General features: G+C 44.3%; 1 protein-coding gene across 7 annotated transcripts in view; it reads left to right on the top strand.

The window, feature by feature from the left end:
- The window catches only part of SIN3A (SIN3 transcription regulator family member A), a 558,946-nt gene that overhangs the window by 56,875 nt on the left and 478,846 nt on the right, over positions 1–23,225 (top strand). For all 7 annotated transcript variants that reach the window (XM_069222171.1, XM_069222166.1, XM_069222167.1 and 4 more), the window contains one exon: positions 4,804–5,017. In XM_069222171.1, coding sequence (XP_069078272.1) covers positions 4,835–5,017 — 183 coding nt within the window. In that variant the 5' untranslated portion in view covers positions 4,804–4,834. The remainder of the gene's footprint in view (positions 1–4,803; positions 5,018–23,225) is intronic.

Here is a 23,225-nt window from a genome sequence, read left to right as displayed (position 1 = left end):
GGAGGGAAAACTATGCACATCAAACCAGATAGCTGACCCAGCCTTTCCGCAGATAAACCAACCTGTTGTAACTGGCCCCCACCCCGACATCAAAACAGTCACGCCCGAAATGACCGCATAACTGTCCGAACCTGGCAAACTTTGTTTTTTTTTCCTTCGATTTTTTTTTTTTTTTGTTTTTTTTTTTTTCTTTATTCAAATGTTAACTTACATAAAATTCATAGTGTCTGTCTTCTTAACAAAAATACTATAATCAAACAATTGTGATGAAAAAACGTTATACTAATAAATGCCATTAAGCGCAGTGCTGATCTAAACAGAAAATAGGCATACAAACGACCACTTAAGTTACATTCACAGTACTGAACAACAAAAACGCAGCACACTAGGATTTAAATCCACATATGTTGGAAACTATTAACAGCACAATGGTTGTAAAGAATACCCGAACAACTGCATAGACAAATTGCAAAAAGCACTGCATCAATGTGTCGCCAATGTACTAAATAATAATGCTTAATGATGTAATACAAAACAAGATATGCCAACTTGAAGCAAATGCCAGAACAGGAAACAATGTAAAGTTTAAAATGTTAATAAACAGATTTATGAAGAAAAAAAAAATAGATTAAAGTGGGCCACTATTAAGCCAGAGGATTTCTAGTTTTCTAATTTTGCCGAGGACTTTAAAGTTTACTTGGAAGAACGTACATATAACCGTGCACTTTTTGCATTCCTTTAATCGCATATGTAGGGCTGTTAAGTTTGTTACTGAGGCAATATCATTTTAAAGCACCACCACCCGAAAGTTGGTTAGAGAATTCTTGTTACATAGCGCTTCGTGAGCTGAGTAGGGCTCTTAAACCTATCCCGAGAGATCCCACTTGGTTTTCCAGTGATGGTCAAATTATAAATTTGTTTTGAAGGAAAGGAAAGAGAAAGTGCATAGGGAAGTATGGGACAAGCTCGCCTTCGCATTTTCGAAGAGATATGGCAGCTTGTTTTGCAAGGTGAATAATCAACCCTTATTTAATGCCAGTACTAACTCTTCGCTTAGCTTGCGCATTGCTCCAGATGTTTGGTTTAAACATTTTGAATCCATTTATGATGACCCTGAACCCATTCTCTCAATTATCCAACAATGTCCTTGCTGAATTGTAAAGGACCAAGACGTTTTGGGGGAGGGGAACCAGATGACCTGTTTAAATTTAATGTCGAGGTGTGGGCATCTTGGTTATTGACCGTCTGAATGCAGCTATGATTTATTGTTTCTCGGACTCATGGTCACATTTGGTGATTGTGTCAGTTTTTAAGAAAGGTCGTAGAGGGGACCCATGTTATCGGTCAATCTCACTAATCCACATAGAGGTATCACTATTCGGATGAGTGATTCTCAACCATTTAGGTATCTGGGCTGAGCAACGTAATGTGTTATTTGATATACAATATGGCTGTAGGCCTGGAGTGGGGACTGTTGATAAATTCCTAAATCTGTATTTGATAGTGTCTACTGTTGCTAAGAAATTATCACGCCACCTTGCTTCCTAGGATCTCGGTTCAGCCTTTGATACAGTTAGAAGTTATGGGCTGTCCTGAGATCCATAGGGGTAGGGGTTGAGCAAGACATAATCCTCTTGAGAGCATTACATTATAACGTGACGGCCTCAATTCAATATGGTGAGGAGGGAGAATGTTCTCTACCCTTTCCTTTCAAAAGGGGGTGTAGAAGGCCATTTGGATTAAACAAATCAGGATCTGGACCCGGGGAGGGTCTATGGTTATCAGGCGAAGTAGGGTCCAATTTGGAGCGCTGGGGTCTGTCTGGCTTCAAGTCCCCGTCAGAGGGTAGTGAGCATAATCATCTGGTGAATGGGGGGGTGGGGGGGGGGGGGGGGGGTTTGGGGTCTAAATCTGATATCAGAGTGGGGGTGGATAGGGAGGAAGGACCTGCCTGTTCCAGGGAATTATGGTCCAGAGAGGTGTTCTTAAGGTGGACAAAGGTATCTAAATCTATGCCGGCGCACTTTTTACTAGAGGGCTGAGGTGTCTCTGGTAGACCCGAAGGACAGGTGTTGGTGGGGGGCTTATGTTTTGCCCTCAGCCTGCCGCAATTTGTTCGCTGTCCCTTGTGGCATGTGTTCGGAACGGAGGTCTTGTCTGCCCAAAGCGAGTCTCCTGAGAGATGTGTGGGCACTCCTAGTGGTCGAAGGACCACACTGCACAGCATCGACATGTCTCTAGAAATGCCTTCACCACGTAGAAGCATGTGCATTTCTGTGGGGATATTTAAACCCCCTGCAATGGAAAACCGAGTTATTAACCCAAACAGTATGAATTTGACAATAATGGAAGGAAGTGGCCAAGGGCCAGGTACTTAACTGATGGCTGCGAGCAGCGAAGAAAAAGGAGGCAAATATGCAGATATGGGATTATGATGGGGTCTTGGGTGTCTTGATTGGTTGAACTTTAATGAACTTTGTCACGTGTTCTTAGTTTTGTTGCTGTTTTACATGGCTACTGTTAATAAAGCGAAGAAAAGATAAAGCATAATCCTCGCCTCAGTGTCCTTAATAGAATTTGATCTTTCTGTTCCAAAAGTTAGGAAATTGTTGATTATGTATGGCACTGATGTGACCTTGTATACATTCCTTGATCTGTGAGCAGTGATGATGATGCGTGAAACAAATTTGGTGTTACAGTTAATGAAGTACTTGATTTTATACTTCTTGTTACTGTTAGTGAAATGCTGATATATTGTCCATGGCAAACGGACACTTTGCATTTGCCACATTTATTAACGCCTTGTGGTTTTTGGGTTAAAAAAGGTTAAGTAAAGTCAGGATTTGGTGGCAAAACCCTTTCTTTTTTTTTCCTCTAGTAGATGCGATTTTGTGCTTGTTAGAAATGACTTGCTTCATTGTAGTGTCCTCTTTCAAGATGTGCAATGTTTAAGTAGGATTTTATATATGTCAATAAGGGTAGGATAGATGGATTTGGTGTCCTTGGGTTTACTCTTTCAAGCTGGTTCAAATCTGTGTACCCATAGCATTCTTTCTTTTGATTCGATAGATGTAGTCTTATTGTACATATCCTTTATCTTGAAACTGTGATTTCATGCATGGTACTTGGAAAATATCTTTAATTATGTAAGAAACGGATTGGATTAAGGATTTAGGGTGGTCACTCGTGGCATGTAATACAACATTAGAGGCAGTTACTTTTACGTAGGATCTTGAAGCTATGTGTTGATTTTTAATGTTCAGAGTAACATCCAGCAACTAAATAATGTTTTTATGTGTTGTTGACTAAACCTTTAGTTGTGATCATTGTAATTAAGAGAATTCAGCAATAGATATCAGTGCTCTTTGATATATGTATATTGATAAACTGGGAACAGACGTCTAAGGTAACTAACGTCATATCAACTGATCAGATCAGTCAACTTGTTCAACAGAGCCCTTGTCTCTCGTATGTAGGATGAAAGATTGATTATGAATGGCTGTTAGAAGTGGTCGATACATTCAGAGATTTTTTTTTTCTGCTGAAGAACCTATGCCCAAATGATTGGTCGTCTGGGGGAAAAGATTAGTGTGTTTATGGTATGAAGGATTGTTTGAATTTTAAGGTCGCAGTGAATATCTAGGTTTAATTCCATCATTTGGAAACCAGTTCCGTACATTTAGAAGAGCGTCACAAAGTTAGTATTTTATAACATTACCAAATGAAATAGTGTTAAAGTACCATAGAAGATGAGAAGTATTTGCAAAAATGTCTTTTCCAAAACAATAACTTTTTCGGTCTATAAAGCTGTGTGCTAGTCTAGTTGTATTACAACACTGTGAATAAGGCCTACCTGTGACATCCTGGGACACACAGGCCTCCCTGCATCAAGTTAAGATGTTTGGGGGCTGGAGGGAGAGTTTGAAGGTGGAGGGAATAATTTTGTTGTGTCCACATTTCAGAGGAGCAAAAACTTGCAGCTCTTTCAACGCCAATGGTGTGCTTAAAAGAGGAACTAATCATCTTTGTAAATATGAATGAAGATTCGATGTGTTGCCTTGAAGGACAGTTGATGAGTTTAAGGTGTTATAAGCAAGAGCGAGACTTCAGATACACATATGCCCATGCAGCTGGAGTGTTGAACATAGAATATCCTGACGTAGAATATTCTGCCGGTCACAAGTATATGGCAGCTTGGCGCTTCATTTATGGATAAATCAGTAACTGACCTTTAACTGCCTTTTAGGGCCCTTCATAAAATATCAACAGTGGATGAGCACTGTTTAGGGAACCATGTAAGAGGCAGCCACCTGATAGCATGAATGATTCTCCAACGCAGTTCAGCATGGCCAAATACTAAAACTCCCCCTGAAAAAACGCACAGAGAAACTTCATCTATCTACTCTAGGTGGGGAAAAAAAGGCGCCAGCTCCTTTGACATCCACCTCCAATCTTACAGTAATGCTCTAAGACAATTCATATTACATATTTGTTGTGCTAATCTTCTAATTATGAATCAGTCTGCATAGAGTGGGTCTAAAGAATGTTTTTTTTTTTTTGCCCTTCTAACTAGTCCTGTTAGGCCTTCCCTTAAGTAGTTTGGAAGCCGACCTAATTTGGTTGGCTTCAAAGTATGTTGCATGTCTTCTAACAACAGTGCGCTCAAATTGCTGCACTTTTTCTTGCAACATAAAGGATGTTTGCATCAGAGCCTATTAAGTGTTTTTTTCTGATTTGCAAGGGCTACTGCATTGCATGGCTTTCTCATCGCAACCGCTCATTCTTGTCTAATGTTTTCCTTAGGTTTGTGCATTTGCCTGACTATGCGTTTAAAATGAAGCGGCGACTGGATGAACAGGAGTCCCCTGTGTACCCGCCACCTCAGCGCCGGATTGCCAGCAGCACGGACGCCTACCAGCACCGCGTGCTGGCTCCAGCACCACCTGTCTATGAGGCAGTCTCAGAAACCATGCAGCCTGCACCTAGTATTCAGTACTCTGTCACTTCCAGCTACCAGGTATGCTTTCATTTATTTGAAACTCTCACAGGTTGACTCCTTGAATTAGAAACTATAAAAGCTGTGTGTAGGAAAATACCATCTTGCCTGGCGTGTTACCCCCATAATTCACTGTATGTATGTTGTTTTAGTCCTTGTGTCACTGGGACCCTGCCAGGCAGGGCCCCAGTGCTCATAGTATGTGCCCTGTATGTGTTCCCTGTGTGGTGCCTAACTGTATCACTGAGGCTCTGCTAACCAGAACCTCAGTGTTTATGCTCTCTCTGCTTTCCAAATTTGTCACTACAGGCTAGTGACTAAATTTACCAATTCACATTGGCATACTGGTACACCCATATAAGTCCCTTGTATATGGTACTGAGGTACCCAAGGTATTGGGGTTCCAGGAGATCCCTATGGGCTGCAGCATTTCTTTTTCCACCCATAGGGAGCTCTGACAATTCTTACACAGGCCTGCCACTGCAGCGTGCGTGAAATAACGTCCTCGTTATTTCACAGCCATTTACCACTGCACATCAGTAACTTATAAGTAGGTTGGGTGCAAAGTTACTTAGTGTGTGGGCACCCTGGCACTAGCCAAGGTGCCCCCTCATCGTTCAGGGCAAATTCCCCGGACTTTGTGAGTGCGGGGACACCATTACATGCGTGCACTATACATCGGTCACTACCTATGTATAGCGTCACAATGGTAACTCCGAACATGGCCATGTAACATGTCTAAGATCATGGAATTGTCACCCCAATACCATTCTGGTATTGGGGTGACAATTCCATGATCCCCCGGGTCTCTAGCACAGAACTTACTTTCCGGGGTCTCCACTGCAGCTGCTGCTGCCAACCCCTCAAACAGGTTTCTGCCCTCCTGGGGTCCAGGCAGCCCTGGCCCAGGAAGGCAGAACAAAGGATTTCCTCTGAGAGAGGGTGTTACACCCTCTCCCTTTGGAAATAGGTGTGAAGGGCTGGGGAGGAGTATCCTCCCCCAGCCTCTGGAAATGCTTTGATGGGCACAGATGGTGCCCATCTCTGCATAAGCCAGTCTACACCGGTTCAGGGATCCCCCTGCCCTGCTCTAGCGCGAAACTGGACAAAGGAAAGGGGAGTGACCACTCTCCTGACCAATACCTCCCTGGGGAGGTGCCCAGAGCTCCTCCAGTGTGTCCCAGACCTCTGCCATCTGGGAAACTGAGGTGTTGGGGTACACTGGACTGCTCTGAGTGGCTAGTGCCAGCAGGTGACGTCAGAGGCTCCTTCTGATAGGCTCTTACCTCTCTTGGTAGCCAATCCTCCTAACTTGGTAGCCAAACCTCCTTTTCTGGCTATTTAGGGTCTCTGCTTTGGGGAATTCTTCAGATAACGAATGCAAGAGCTCACCAGAGTTCCTCTGCATCTCCCTCTTCCCCTTCTACCAAGGATCGACCGCTGATTGCTCCAGGACGCCTGCAAAACCACAACAAAGTAGCAAGACGACTACCAGCAACATTGTAGCGCCTAATCCTGCCGGCTTTCTCGACTGTTTCCAGGTGGTGCATGCTCTGGGGGTAGCCTGCCTTCACCCAGCACCAGAAGCTCCGAAGAAATCTCCCGTGGGTCGACGGAATCTTCCCCCTGCTAACGCAGGCACCAAAAGACTGCATCACTGGTCCTCTGGGTCCCCTCTCATCCTGACGAGCGTGGTCCATGGAACACAGCAACTCTGTCCAAGTTACTCACTCAGTCCAGTGACTCTTCAGTCCAAGTTTGGTGGAGGTAAGTCCTTGCCTCCCCACGCTAGACTGCAAAGCTGTGTACTGCGTGATTTGCATCTGCTCCGGCTCTTGTGCACTCTTCCAGGATTTCCTTCGTGCACAGCCTAGCCTGGGTCCCCATAACTCCGTCCTGCAGTGCACAACCCTCTGAGTTGGCATCTGATGTCGTGGGACCCCCTTTTTAAGTTTGCGTGGACTCCGGTTCACTATTTTTCTAAGTGCCTGTTGGGGTACTTCTGCGGGTGCTGCCTGCTTCTGTGAGGGCTCTCTGAGTTGCTGAGCGCCCCCTCTATCTCCTCCTCCAAAAGGCGACATCCTGGTCCTTCCTGGTCCTCAGCAGCACCCAAAAACCTCTACTGCGACCCTTGAAGCTAGCAAGGCTTGTTTGCGGTATTTCTGCGTGGGAACACCTCTGCAAGCTTCATCGCGATGTGGGACATCTGTCTTCCAAAGGAGAAGTTCGTAGTCCTCTTCTTTCTTGCAGAACTCCAAGCTTCTTCCAACCGGAGGCAGCTTCCTTGCACCTTTATCTGGGGTTTCCTGGGCTCCAAATCCCCCCCCCCCCCCCTCCTACACTGTGTAGACTGCTTTCATCTAGACAGTTCATTGTCCTCAAGATTCCAGCTTTTCTTTGTTGACATGATGCAGTGTCGTAAGCAGGTGTTTTTGTTGCAAAACTGTTTGTGCTCTCTGCTGTCCTTTACTCATGTACGGGGAAGTGATCAGCACCGTGGAATGTTATATAGAAGACTGTATAACAACCAAATCAAAGACACATGCCTAAAATTACTACTATTCCAGCCTTCTCACTAAGCCCAGGGAGCTAATGCATGAGCAAGCAATTTATGCAAGCAATTAAATCAGTTATTTTGGACAGCTCACTCGCATCCTCCCCTCCTGCCACCCCCCAAAAGAAGTCTAATATGAAGTTAAATAGTTGGTCAGATGTGTATTCCTCTACTTGAATCTTGATTTAAATAATTGAATGGGCTGGATTTGTTTTACATTCATAATATCTTGAGTGATCTGAATGGTGTTAAGAATTTGAAATAATCATAAGCTTTGTTTTTATACATGTTAAGTTATTACCAACTTAAACAAGGCTCTCCATTCCGTGGACCCATTCAAATCTGTTTGAAACTCATTTGTGTAATGTTGTTGGCATGTGTAAGGAAATGCCTCCTTGGCATGGTTACCCCCTGACTTTTTGCCTTTGCTGATGCTATGTTTTGAATTGAAAGTGTGCTGAGGCCTGCTAACCAGGCCCCAGCACCAGTGTTCTTTCCCTAACCTGTACTTTTGATTCCACAATTGGCACACCCTGGCATCCAGATAAGTCCCTTGTAAGTGGTACCCCTGGGGCCCTGATGCCAAGGAAGGTCTCTAAGGGCTGCAGCATGTCTTATGCCACCCTGGAGACCCCTCACTCAGCACAGACACACTGCTTGCCAGCTTGTGTGTGCTGGTGAGAACAAAACGAGTAAGTCGACATGGCACTCCCCTCAGGGTGCCATGCCAGCCTCTCACTGCCTATGCAGGTATAGATAAGTCACCCCTCTAGTAGGCCTTACAGCCCTAAGGCAGGGTGCACTATACCCTAGGTGAGGGCACCAGTGCATGAGCACTGTGCCCCTACAGTGTCTAAGCAATACCTTAGACATTGTAAGTGCAGGGTAGCCATAAGAGTATATGGTCTGGGAGTCTGTTTCACACGAACTCCACAGCACCATAATGGCTACACTGAAAACTGGGAAGTTTGGTATCAAACTTCTCAGCACAATAAATGCACACTGATGCCAGTGTACATTTTATTGTAAAATACACCCCAGAGGGCACCTTAGAGGTGCCCCCTGAAACCTTAACCGACTATCTGTGTAGGCTGACTAGTTCCAGCAGCCTGCCACAACCGAGACATGTTGCTGGCCCCATGGGGAGAGTGCCTTTGTCACTCTGAGGCCAGTAACAAAGCCTGCACTGGGTGGAGATGCTAACACCTCCCCCAGGCAGGAGCTGTCACACCTGGCGGTGAGCCTCAAAGGCTCACCCCTTTGTGCCAGCACCGCAGGACACTCCAGCTAGTGGAGTTGCCCGCCCCCTCCGGCCACGGCCCCCACTTTTGGCGGCAAGGCCGGAGGAAATAATGAGAATAACAAGGAGGAGTCACTGGCCAGTCAGGACAGCCCCTAAGGTGTCCTGAGCTGAGGTGACTCTGACTTTTAGAAATCCTCAATCTTGTAGAAGGAGGATTCCCCCAATAGGGATAGGAATGTGACCCCTCCCCTTGGGAGGAGACACAAAGAGGGTGTACCCACCCTCAGGGCTAGTAGCCATTCTCTACTAACCCCCCAGACCTAAACACGCCCTTAAGTTTTTAGTATTTAAGGGCTTCCCTGAACCTAAGAATTTAGATTCCTGAAACTACAAGAAGAAGAAGACTGCTGAGCTGAAAAACCCCTGCAGAGGAAGAACAGAAGACACCAACTGCTTTAGCCCCAGTCCTACCGGCCTGTCTCCTGCCTTCCAAAGAACCCTGCTCCAGCGACGCTTTCCAAGGGACCAGCGACCTCTGAATCCTCGGAGGACTGCCCTGCTTCAAGAAAGACAAGAAACTCCCGAGGACAGCGGCCCTGCTCCAAAAGAACTGCAACTTTGTTTCAAGTAGCAGATTTAAAGACCCCTGCAACTCCCCGCAAGAAGCGTGAGACTTGCAACACTGCACCCGGCGACCCCGACTCGACTGGTGGAGAAACAACGCTTCAAGGAGGACCCTCCGGCGACTCTACGACTGTGAGTAACCAAAGTTGTCCCCCCTGAGCCCCCACAGCGACGCCTGCAGAGGGAATCCCGAGGCTCCCCCTGACTGCGACTGCCTGAACTCCCTTTCCCGACGGCTGGAAAAGACTCTGCACCCGCAGCCCCCAGCACCTAAAGAAACGGAACTCCTGTGCAGGAGTGACCCCCAGGAGGCCCTCTCCCTTGCCCAGGTGGTGGCTACCCCGAGGAGCCCCCCCCCCTTGCCTGCCTGCAACGCTGAAGAGATCCCTTGATCTCTCATTGAAAACCATTACAAACCCGACGCGTGTTTGCACACTGCACCCGGCCGCCCCGCGCTGCTGAGGGTGTACTTTTTGTGCTGACCTGTTTCCCCCCCGGTGCCCTACAAAACCCCCCTGGTCTGCCCTCCGAAGACGCGGGTACTTACCTGCTGGCAGACTGGAACCGGGGCACCCCCTTCTCTCCATTGAAGCCTATGCGTTTTGGGCACCTCTTTGACCTCTGCACCTGACCGGCCCTGAGCTGCTGGTGTGGTAACTTTGGGGTTGCTCTGAACCCCCAACGGTGGGCTACCTTGGACCAAAAACTGAAACCTGTAAGTGACATACTTACCTGTGAAAACTAACAAAAACTTAGCTCCCCCAAGAACTGTGAAAATTGCACTGTGTCCACTTTTAAAACAGCTTATTGTGTTTTATGTAAAAAGTATACATGCTAATGTAATGATTCAAAGTTCCTAATGTACTTACCTGCAATACCTTTCAAATGAGATATTACATGTAGAATTTGAACCTGTGGTTCTTAAAATAAACTAAGAAAATATATTTTTCTATAACAAAACCTATTGGCTGGATTTGTCTCTGAGTGTGTGTTCCTCATTTATTGCCTGTGTGTATGTACAACAAATGCTTAACACTACTCCTTTGATAAGCCTACTGCTCGACCACACTACCACAAAATAGAGCATTAGTATTATCTCTTTTTGCCACTATCTTACCTCTAAGGGGAACCCTTGGACTCTGTGCATACTATTCCTTACTTTGAAATAGTGCATACAGAGCCAACTTCCTACAGCATGCTTTGAGAGTAATGAAGCCCATGGCGTAGCCAACACAAATCTATTCATTGTTTTGCTAAATGTGTCCTAAGCTTTGAGATCTACACAATAGTGACACTATGCTTGGGCTCTTTCCATCGAGAGACTGTCTAGCCACACAATCTTGATCATAAAAACCTCTGTTACTGTGTTTGTGAGAGTGTTTTTCCAGTAAGCACAATCTTATCTTTACTCATTATTATTATTAGTATTATTATTATTATATCCTTAAATAGTTATAACTTAGATTGAGTATTAGGCCTGTCTACTGTTCATATATTGTTACTTTCACCTCTTAGCATCTGTATCACAATGAGATGCCTGGGACACTAGATAAGAATTACCATCTTTATCACAATGAGAAAGAAGCCTGGAACAATAGAGAAAGATGTTTGAGAGCTGCCATGCTTTAAAGAAATCCAGTTTAAATTGTTGAATGCCTTTAGACCGATATTGTTCAGATTTTTTTTTTTTTTTTTAAATTTGAATTGCATTATTTTATTTAACAATAAGGTTGATATGGATGTGGGGAAATGTGTCTATTTTCAGGCCACCCCAGTGCAGTTTCTCTTTCAGTATTTAATTTGGATTAGCATTTTTTTGTATATATAATATATTACTTATGCTGTAATTCTTCCATCCTGCTTTCTTCTAACAGTCAGCCATTATGGTAGTCTGCCACAATGTGATGGGATCAGAAACAGTTCCTAAAATTAGTATGGTGCATGTGTGTCTTTAAATTTGGTGGACAGTGAACCTTATTTGCTTAACAAGCTCAGCTCCTGGTTTTCTGATAGCAAATGCCATCTGTACCCTGCTTCCCAGTAGAACTCCAGATTCTGCTTACTTTGGGTTGATGTCACGACCTTCATGACCAGCCTTGGCTCCAGCTGGTTTGCTATAAAGAGGAACATTTTGGCATAGATATGCTAATCTTATGGCAGTCCTTAAACAGGTCTTTTGAAATGCATTTGCTTTCCAATTTATGCAGGTCTAAGTTTCCGATCACCCACCCGAGTTGTAATAATCAAGACCTCTCTTATTTGGTCTCTAAATTCAAAGTTATAGCTTAAAATTGTTTCTTGGCCCCACCTTCTTAAAAATGTGAATGTTTACTTCTGAACAATTCATTTTTACCTTCTTGACCCAACATACCAGTACCATCCAACAATATATCCTGTTAGGCGCACCACATGGCTGTGCTTTTTAGGTAGCCTACTAAATTCATTCATGAACAATCTGAGCATTACCTCTGTGCATTACACAGCCCTATTTCATTCACCTTCAGTTAGTCAGATATGTTAGGTGGTTGTCCACTTCTGGTAGGCATGTCTCAGTCAGTCAGGTGCACTGAGTGGACCTCCACTTCCAGTAGCTGTGTTTCAGTCCTTTACACTCATTATCCCTACTTGCCCTTACAGTTGAATGTTCTCTGCCAAAATGTGATCTCTCCCCATATCATATCAGAGTTTTTACTTTAGTGGGGTCATTGTGACACATTGTTTCACCAGGACTCCTCAGTGCCTTCACCTGGGCTGGCAGCTGACTTTGCACCTGCAGTGGATTTGCTTCTTGCACTGCACCACTCTTTGCTGGCTGTTTCTGTTGCCAGCTAGGCCTCACATGCTGACCTTGGTATTCTTCCCCAGTCTGCCTACAACCCATTGTGATTACAATGTCCTATGTACTGGATAGATAGCGTCACAGTTCTCATCTCAGATAGCTGAACTCTATCTGGGCCATAGTTGAAAGGGGTTTGTAAGTTAAGTCTCACCTAAGCCTTTCCCTATTTAAGAATTTTAAATATGGTTCCATTTAATGTTCTCCTGAACACTAGTTGGCCTTAGCCTATATTGCCTATATTGACTGTAAGCAACGAAGATATTCAGATGGAATTAAGGTCTGACCAAATCCATTTTTTGTATTTATTCAAGTTAATTTTCTATTATCAAATAATCTCTCTCAGTTGAGTTCAAGATTGATATCCCTCCTTGTGCCACTTAACATTTTTATGAAGCAACAATTTTACAAACCAATTTTCTGTATTAAAACCCCCCCCCCCCAAAAAAAAAAAAACCAAGATCAACAAATCTTGGCAAAATAATTGTTTATCTTATTACAAAATAAGAAACAAGATGGCTTATGGCGAATGTAGAGTATGATGCAATCCTTGTCCCACCTCCGAATGTTTTTCTTATATTATCTTCTGTCAGCTTGTCTCTCGAGATGGTTGTTGCTTACCTGAAGTATGTTGTGAAACTGCCTACCTGTGTCAGTGTCATGGTTAGGACCCTCTTAGGACCCTCGTTAATGGAAACTCATTCTTGTGAATAAGCAAGTAGCTGCCTTTTCCTGTATCTGCCTTTTTCTGCACATCCGAATAGGAAGATGTGTTTCAAGATAGTAATGGTCACATCGCCTTTCTGGAACAGAACAGTATTCTGAAGGGTAGAAAGGATTTAAATATCCAATTCACCTTTCTTGTGCTAAGGGACTTGTTGTAAATTGGGGGATTGGTGCTGATCCTTCCTTCTCCTGGGGAACATCTATGTTCATGTCCTGAGCCTGGAAATACAGAGGGAAGTGGTCTTCTTGTGGGGACACTCTGCCAAAATCAGATCCTGCTGATCTCCCTTGTGGAAGTGTTCAGAACATTTGAGAGGTTTCTTGTTGAGATGAAGGTTTGTACAAAATTACCAGAATATTGTCTGACTGCAGTTCTGGAGACATTTACTAAAGTCTTGGCTACAGAATAAATTGCTGAAGGGAGGAAGTGTGATCACCTATAGCTGGACCACTACCAGACGATGGTCCGTCTTCAACCATGCTACTGCCTCAGTGAAGCCAGTGGCTTTCATACCTTTGCCTGCCCGCTCCGTCATTGAGGCAGACAGGATGTCCTCTCCTTCAAAGGGAAAAAAACCTGTTGAAGTACAATGTTGTCTAGTAAGAGTGATTCATTTTCCTTGGTACACCTCAGTGGCATTCCAGAGGTTACTTACAGAGGAGGAAGTCTTGTGCCATCTTGGTTTAGGGTAGATTGAGGTACCCTGGGATTGTTTGAGGGCCAAACCCCCAGAAAATGATGTAAAATGGAATGGTAGCCTCGTGGGAATCGTTTCCCCATTGGTTGGTCCTCCCCTTCCACAAGAAAGATGATGACATAAAAGTGGCACCCCAGACTGCGGCTCTCAGATCACTGCTGGATTGGCAAGACGATGGGAGGAGGACTACCCTGCTGCTTCCTGAACCCAGCAAAGAGAGGCTTACCAAGGAAGAGCGGCACCTGCTGAACCAAAGCACTGGCAAAAAGGACTGTGCCCACCTGCAGAAGAAGAGTTCCACTCTTGCCCCGAGCAGGAGGAGGATTTCCCTGCTGCTTTCTGGACTGAGCAAAGGGAGGCTGCACTAAAGACCCGACTACACCTGCTGACCCAGAGGGACTTGCTGAGAGGACTGTCCCTGCAGTGACAACTAGTTGAAATCGGATCCACTCTTGCCAAGTCTGAAAAGTGAGACATGGGGGAGGTGGCTAGCTGCCTGTTCAGCACCAGGGACACAAAAGCTTCCTGCACTTGTGAAACCCCAGCTTTCAAGTTCACCTGCCTACCGCTGGATACTGAAGTACCTGCTGGGAGACAGAGTCCTGACCTGCTATCGCCAAGTCCGTGGGACTGTTGGCCATTGTTTTGAAGTAGAACCCTGGTCATCCTGCAAAAAAAGAAAAGAAAAAAAAAAAAGTTTTTTTTTTTTTATAATATAAATCACATTTAAATCTTTGAATACCTCAGCCTTCCAATCAATGAAGGCAGGTAAAATTTGTTCCAAAGTTCCTTCATGTTGCCTCCTGGTACAATTAGCTGAGTGAGAGAAACTCGCTATATGGTCCTGCCTACCCTTGATAAGCACGCAATGGCTACCAAGATTTAATACGCATGATCTACACCCAAGATCGTACGTCTGAAATCTTGTTATCCACTCGGCTCATCATACCGGGAGCAGACATAAGGTATTCACAACCAGCAGGGGAACAGTTGTATTCAGCAACGACTCACAACACTTAAGAGAAGTGTGCACATGAGGAACCTATACCCGGCTTTGGAGAACGGGGACAGTGAGCTAGTGATCCGTTAATGTGATCAATCTAGCAGGCTTTGCAACAATGCCTATCTTTTCTCACCCGGCAGGATGGATATATATATATATATATATATGTTCGATGGCATGTGTAGCTGCAGATACACATGCTTTGCACATCCCGCCATCTAGTGTTGGGCTCGGAGTGTTACAAGTTGTTTTTCTTCGAAGAAGTCTTTTCGAGTCACAAGATCGAGGGACTCCTCCCCTTTTGGCTCCATTGCGCACGGGCGTCGACTCCATCTTAGATTGTTTTTTTTCCACCATCGGGTACGGACGTGTTCCTTTTCGCTCCGTGTTTCGGTTCGGAAAGTTAGTTAGAATCTCGGAAAATTCGACAGTATTGTTTGCGTTCGGTATCGGGTTAGTTACTACAGATCGACACTGACTTTTGAAGAGCTCCGGTGGCCCTTCGGGGTTTTTTCGATTCCCCGTCGGGGCCTGGTCGGCCCGGCCACGTGTCGATTTAAGGCTGATGGAACGGACCCCATTCCGCTTCTGCCCAAAATGTCACAACAAGTATCCGTATACAGATCAGCACCTGGTCTGTAACTTGTGTTTGTCTCCAGAACACAAAGAAGATACTTGTGAAGCCTGTCGGTCGAGGAAGACATTAAGAGACCGAAGAGCGAGAAGACTGCAAATGGCGTCGGCGCCGACAGGACAAAAGCATTTGGAAGAGGAAGAAGAAACCTTCTCCATCCAGGAGTCGGACTCGGACGAGCTCGATCCCGAAGAAACGCCTAAAACCGTGAGTAAGACATCGAAACATAAAACTCACGAGAAGACCACAAAAGCCCAGGGGACGCCACCGCCAACAGGCCATGGCTTAACCCGAAAAATAGGTGACCGATCATCGGCACCGAAAAAGGGCACACTGGTGTCTAAGTCATCCAACTCCGGTCGAGATACCGGCACACAGCAATCTCGAGCCCAAGACTGCGGCTCCGAGCAAGTTCGGCACTGAGACAGCGGCACCGAAATGGGTCAGCACCGAGAGACCACGACGCCGAAAATAAAGAAAGTGTGGTCGGAGCCGAAAAAGGCTACCGAAAAGGTTTCCATTCCGAAACATCCAGCCTCGGAACCGAAATCAGGTTCCTACACAGAGGAACAGGGATTGTCCTCCCAAATGCAAGGACATAAGTTCGGACAAGAAATAGAATCAATGGAGCCAGACTACACTCAAAGGAGGCTCCACATTCAAAAGGACACAGGAAAGATAAGCACTCTTCCCCCAATTAAAATGAAAAGAAGACTTGCCTTTCAAGAAAAGGACAAGCAGCCACAGGCAAAGGTGGCAAAACAAACAACTCCGCCACCATCTCCACCACCATCAATGCACACATCACCGGTAGTCACTCCACCACTAATGCAATCCCCAACTCATACTGCAATGAGTCAGGATGATCCCGACGCATGGGACCTTTATGATGCGCCAGTATCGGATAACAGCCCAGACTGTTACCCAGCGAGACCGTCGCCACCTGAGGACAGTACATCCTACACGCAGGTGGTCTCAAGAGCAGCGGTTTTTCATAATGTCACCTTGCATGCAGAACCGATTGAGGATGACTTTTTGTTTAATACACTATCCTCCACTCATAGCCAATACCAGAGCTTACCTATGCTACCTGGAATGCTAAAACACTCCAAACAGGTGTTTCAGGAGCCTGTGAAGGGCAGGGCCATAACTCCAAGGGTGGAGAAAAAGTACAAGCCACCGCCTACAGACCCTGTGTATATCACGCAGCAATTAACACCAGACTCTGTGGTAGTAGAGGCAGCTCGCAAGAGAGCAAACTCTCACACCTCAGGAGACGCACCACCTCCAGACAAGGAGAGTCGCAAATTCGCCGCTGCAGGGAAAAGGGTTGCAGCACAAGCAGCAAACCAATGGCGCATTGCCAACTCACAAGCACTTCTGGCAAGATATGATAGGGCTCATTGGGACGAAATGCAGCATTTCATAGAACACTTACCCAAAGAGTTCCAGAAAAGGGCACAACAAGTGGTGGAGGAAGGACAGAGTATCTCGAACAATCCGATACGCTCTGCAATGGATGCAGCGGACACAGCTGCTAGGACAGTAAATACAGCAGTGACCATAAGGCGACACGCATGACTGCGTACATCGGGATTCAAGCCGGAAATACAACAAGCTGTGCTCAATATGCCATTTAACGGACAACAGTTGTTTGGGCCGGAGGTGGACACTGCTATCGAAAAACTAAAAAAAGACACAGATACGGCCAAAGCCATGGGCGCACTCTACTCCCCACAGAGCAGAGGCACATTTAGTAAATCACAATTTCGAGGGGGGTTTCGAGGACAAAGCATGGAACCCACAACCTCACAAACAAGGCCCACTTATCAGAGCCAATATCAGCGGGGATGTTTTCGGGGACACTATAGAGGGGGACAGTTCCCAAAAAGTAGAGGGAAGTTCCAAAGTCCCATAACTCCACAGAACAAGCAGTGACTTCGACGTCACAAATCCCCAACACATAACACCAGTGGGGGGGGAGACTAACCAAGTTCTACAAACAATGTGAGGAAATAACAACAGACACTTGGGTCCTAACAATTATCCAGCATGGTTATTGCATAGAATTTCTAAAATTCACTCCAAATGTCTCACCGAAAACACACAATATGTCAAAACAACACATGGATCTTCTACAACTGGAGGTCCAGGCGTTGTTACAAAAAGATGCAATAGAACTGGTACCTATTCATCAGAGAGGAACAGGAGTTTACTCGCTGTACTTTCTCATACCCAAAAAAGACAAAACTCTAAGACCTATATTAGATCTCAGAACATTAAACATCTACATCAAATCAGATCACTTTCACATGGTGACACTGCAAGATGTGATCCCATTGCTCAAACAACAAGACTACATGACAACACTAGACCTCAAGGATGCATATTTCCATATACCTATACATCCTTCCCACAGAAAGTACTTAAGGTTTGTATTCCAAGGGGTACATTACCAGTTCAAAGTGTTGCCATTCGGGATAACAACAGCGCCAAGAGTTTTTACAAAATGCCTGGCAGTAGTGGCTGCTCATATCTGAAGGCAGCAAATAAATGTGTTCCCATACCTAGACGATTGGTTAATCAAAACCAATACGCAAGAACGGTGTTCACAACACACAAAGTATGTCATAGAAACCCTTCACAAGCTATGTTTCTCACTCAACTACAACAAATCACACCTACAGCCGTGTCAAATACAACAATACTTAGAAGCAACAATCAACACAACAAAAGGGATTGCCACTCCAAGTCCACAAAGAGTACAGGCATTTCAAAACGTAATACAAGCCATGCACCCAAAACAAAAGTTACAGGTAAAATTAGTGATGAAACTACTAGGCATGATGTCCTCATGCATAGCCATTGTCCCAAACGCAAGATTACACATGCGGCCCTTACAACAGTGCCTAGCATCACAATGGTCACAAGCACAGGGTCAACTTCAAGATCTAGTGTTGATAGACCGCCAAACATACACCTCGCTTCAGTGGTGGAACACTATAAATTTAAACATAGGGCGGCCTTTTCAAGACCCAGTGCCTCAATTTGTAATAACAACGGATGCCTCCATGATAGGGTGGGGAGCACACCTCAACCAACACAGCATCCAAGGACAATGGGACAATCAGCAGAGACAGTTTCACATAAATCACTTAGAACTACTAGCAGTATTTCTAGCGCTGAAAGCATTTCAACCTATAATAACCCACAAACACATTCTTGTCAAAACAGACAACATGACAACAATGTATTATCTGAACAAACAGGGAGGGACATACTCAACGCAGTTGTGTCTCGTGGCACAGAAACTATGGCATTGAACGATTCACAACCACATTCGCCTAATAGCGCAGTTCATACCAGGAATTCAGAACCAGTTGGCAGACAATCTCTCTCGGGATCACCAACAGTTCCACGAGTGGGAAATTCATCCCCAAATACTAAAGACTTACTTCCAAAGATGGGGAACACCGCAGATAGATCTATTTGCAACAAAAGAAAACGCAAAATACCAAAACATCGCATCCAGGTACCCACAGGCTCAGTATCAGGGCAATGCGTTATGGATGAGTTGGTCAGGGATATTTGCATACGCTTTTCCCCCTCTCTCACTCCTTCCATATCTAGTAAACAAATTGAGTCAAAACAAACTCAAACTCATACTAATAGCACCAACTTGGGCACGACAACCTTGGTACACAACACTACTAGACCTCTCAGTAGTGCCTCATATCAAGCTGCCAAACAAACCAGATCTGTTAACTCAACACAAACAACAGACCAGACACCCAAATCCAGCGTCACTGAATCTAGCAATTTGGCTCCTGAAGTCTTAGAATTCGGACATCTAGACCTTACACAGGAATGTATGGAGGTCATAAAACAAGCTAGAAAACCAACCACAAGACATTGCTATGCAAATAAGTGGAAAAGATTTGTTTATTACTGCCATAATAATCAAATTCAACCATTACATGCATCTGCTAAAGACATCGTAAGCTACCTACTACACTTACAAAAATCCAAGTTAGGTTTTTCATCCATTAAGATACATCTCACCGCAATTTCAGCTTATCTGCAAATTACGCACTCAACTTCATTATTCAGGATCCCAGTCATTAAAACATTTATGGAGGGTCTGAAAAGAATTATCCCACCAAGAGCACCACCAGTTCCTTTGTGGAACCTCAACATTGTCTTAACACGACTCATGGGTCCACCTTTTGAACCCATCCACTCATGTGAGATACAATACTTAACATGGAAAGTAGCATTTCTAATTGCTATCACATCTCTAAGAAGAGTAAGTGAAATACAAGCATTTACCATACAAGAACCCTTTATTCAGATACACAAGCATAAGGTAGTTCTGTGAACAAATCCTAAGTTCTTACCTAAAGTCATATTACCGTTCCACTTGAATCAAACAGCGGAACTACCAGTGTTCTTTCCAGAATCAGATTCTGTAGCTGAGAGAGCATTACATACATTAGACATCAAAAGGGCATTAATGTACTACATTGATAGAACAAAACAAATTCGCAAAACAAAACAATTGTTTGTTGCTTTCCAAAAACCTCATACAGGGAATCCAATATCCAAACAAGGCATTGCCAGATGGATAGTTAAATGCATTCAAACCTGCTATATCAAATCAAAAAGAAAACTGCCTATAACACCAAAGGCACACTCAACTAGAAAGAAAGGTGCTACCATGGCCTTTCTAGGAAACATACCAATGACCGAAATATGTAAGGCAGCCACATGGTCTACGCCTCCTACGTTTACCAAGCATTACTGCCTGGATGTGTTAACAACACAGCAAGCCACAGTAGGACAAGCAGTACTACGAACTTTATTTCAAACAACTTCAACTCCTACAGGCTTAGCCACCGCTTTTTGGGGAGATAACTGCTTACTAGTCTATGCACAGCATGTGTATCTGCAGCTACACATGCCATCGAACGGAAAATGTCACTTACCCAGTGTACATCTGTTCGTGGCATGAGACGCTGCAGATTCACATGCGCCCTCCCACCTCTCCGGGAGCCTGTAGCCGTTGTTAAGTTGATCTTGAACATTTGTAAAATTGTAAATATATCACTTTAAACCACATTATGTACATACATAGTTACTCCATTGCATGGGCACTATTACTATATACACAACTCCTACCTCACCCTCTGCGGGGAAAACAATCTAAGATGGAGTCGATGCCCATGCGCAATGGAGCCAAAAGGGGAGGAGTCCCTTGATCTCGTGACTCAAAGACTTCTTCGAAGAAAAACAACTTGTAACACTCCGAGCCCAACACTAGATGGCGGGATGTGCACAGCATGTGAATCTGCAGCGTCTCATGCCATGAGCAGATGTACACTGGGTAAGTGACATTTTCCATATATATATATATATATATATATATATATATATATATATATATATATATATATATATATATATATATATTTGCAAAGCTAGGCCCAAGCCCAAACTCCTCATCTAGTCCCGAGGAAGCCTAAAAAGGATAATGCTAAAATGCGCCAGAGATGAAAAGAAAAAGTGTAAATCATAAATATTGACTTGACCAGTCTATCAGCTAATAGATTAGGACTGCTTCTATCAAGGACTGATGTCTGGGACTACCTTGGTAGGATCTAGATTGCAAAGAAATACACTAGGCCGTCCACATTGAACTGATATGAGGAGTTGTACCCAAGAATTTCTCAAGCCAGAGGTCTTTCTTATCCCTTTTGCATTCTGTTAGCTTTTTCACAGGGAGATAAGGTTTTCACAGAGAACATGAATGAAGTGAGCCGAGCTATGGGTTTATTTTGGCCCTAATGCAAAAGTATGATTCAAGCCATCAAAAGATTTACAATGTGATAAAGATGCTTTAAAATTCAGAGAAAATATTTCTTCAACACTTTTTTAATGTATCAGTTTAATACATTATACGATATCGCTGAATTCAAAGACCTTTATTGAAAAGTCATTTCTGAACAAGATCTTCGAAACATTTAAGCATATTTCTATGCCTTGACAGTGTTGGCCTATGTCAAACATGAAAGATTTTGCATTGTCAAGTGACTAATTTTATTGCTATATGTGAAGCAATTCTATTCTCTTTTAAACCATGTCTGATTGACCTTGTGTAGCGCACACGCTGAATGTATGTTGAAATAATTTACTCCAGATTGTCGCACAAGGAAAATGAGGTACTGTGCAATACAGTTATTTCCCCAGGAGCGCACAATTTGGTAAGTAAGGAAACTGAAATTTGAGCACAGGTTTCCTGGTAACACATTGTGCTGTTCAGTCTGTGGGTGGATATCTTCATTGGAAATTGTTTGTGTACTTTATTTCACGTTTAACCACATGTTAAATTAAGCTGACATCATATATATAAAAAAAGTAATAAAAAACACAGTGGAAAGTAAAAAGCAACTGACTAAGCACTCTGATTACATTCATATCCCAGGCTTAGTGCCCAGGGCAGAGAATGGTTTAGGCTCATTTGCATTTATCATTGTTTTTGAAAGGTAAAGTGTTGTAATGAAGGATACCTCAGTCGAAACACTATCAACTTTCACTGTTTTTCCTTTGAGCAGCCAGCATTTCTTTACAAGGGAGTCTGGGGGTAGGAGCAGCAACAAATAGGTGTTATTACTGGAAATTCTTTAACAATATGTTAACCTTTGCCAGAGCTGATAAGAAATGGGAATGACCCCAGGAGCAGCAGGAGACTGACCCGAAAGATTTTGAGACATGTCCCAAGGGCCCTTGCGAGAGCTGAATGGCCCATCCACCTTGGAGCTAGGGTTATAATTGGTGTGTGTTCACTACAATTAGGTAAGCTTTTTGCATGTGGCAGGAAGGCAGCATCTGGGCAGATGCCCAAGTGTGCACATCACAGGGATCCTAGCCTCACCTGTGGACAACTGCTGGAGATCAGTCGACCTGTGGCAACTGGACAAGCACTGGACTTCTAAGGGGCATCATGGGGGGGAGGGGAAGGGAGCGTGGTCAGAGTCCCTAGGCCAGAGATGATGCCTCAAGTTCATGGACCCCATGGTGACCCCGGGAATATTCACCACATCTTTTCAACCGCTCCAGCATCTTCTGCATCCTACATCCCCAGCATCAGGGTCACTTGGCTCAAACTTCGAGCCTAGTCAAATCTTCTGTGAGGACTCTCGAGACCACTTAACCCGACGGTTAACTGTCCTCCTGGACTCAAGTATTCTTGACTGGCTCCCAATTCATTGTGGCTAGTCCAAGAGAGGATTGGTAGTCATACTAGCCATTGGGTCAGGAACTGCAGTGCTTAGTACATAGATTTATTGGAAATTAAAAAAATGTAATACCACATAATAATCTTTCCTGCAAGAGTGATACTCAAAACTCATACACCCCCCTCAGAGCCCCTTAGAGCTGTTTCCAGCTCTGCGATCATCATCATTTCGTCCCTCAAATATCAAAATGCATATGTGTGTGGTTCCCAGGCAATGCAGAGATTGCCCAGTTGCAAACGTTTGTCCACCATGATCGGGTTATGGGAGATCATAGATCATTATCCATTTAAATCGACTTCCTGATAGTCTACCAAATTCATCAAGGTGTTGTATTCTGCGCCCCAAACCTGTATGCTCCATCTTCAAAAACAGGATTGTATAAACCACGTATAGAGGAACGGTATATACAACATCTGATAGATGGATACCCCACATTTTGCTCTCTTATTCCAGACATCAGTGAATAGCGCATCACCAATATGAAAAATATAGGAGAAAGTGGCCACTCGTGTCTGGTGCTCTTTTTATATGGGGAATAAATTTGTTTGCCTGTGTGCACCATGGCTATTGGATGTGAATAAAGAATTTCTCATAATTTAAAGAGTTGCTGCCCAAT

The sequence above is a fragment of the Pleurodeles waltl genome, chromosome 3_1 (genome assembly GCF_031143425.1).
Source record: "Pleurodeles waltl isolate 20211129_DDA chromosome 3_1, aPleWal1.hap1.20221129, whole genome shotgun sequence".
NCBI classification, from domain to species: Eukaryota; Metazoa; Chordata; class Amphibia; order Caudata; family Salamandridae; genus Pleurodeles; species Pleurodeles waltl.
This window is presented reverse-complemented; position numbering and strand designations above follow the sequence as displayed.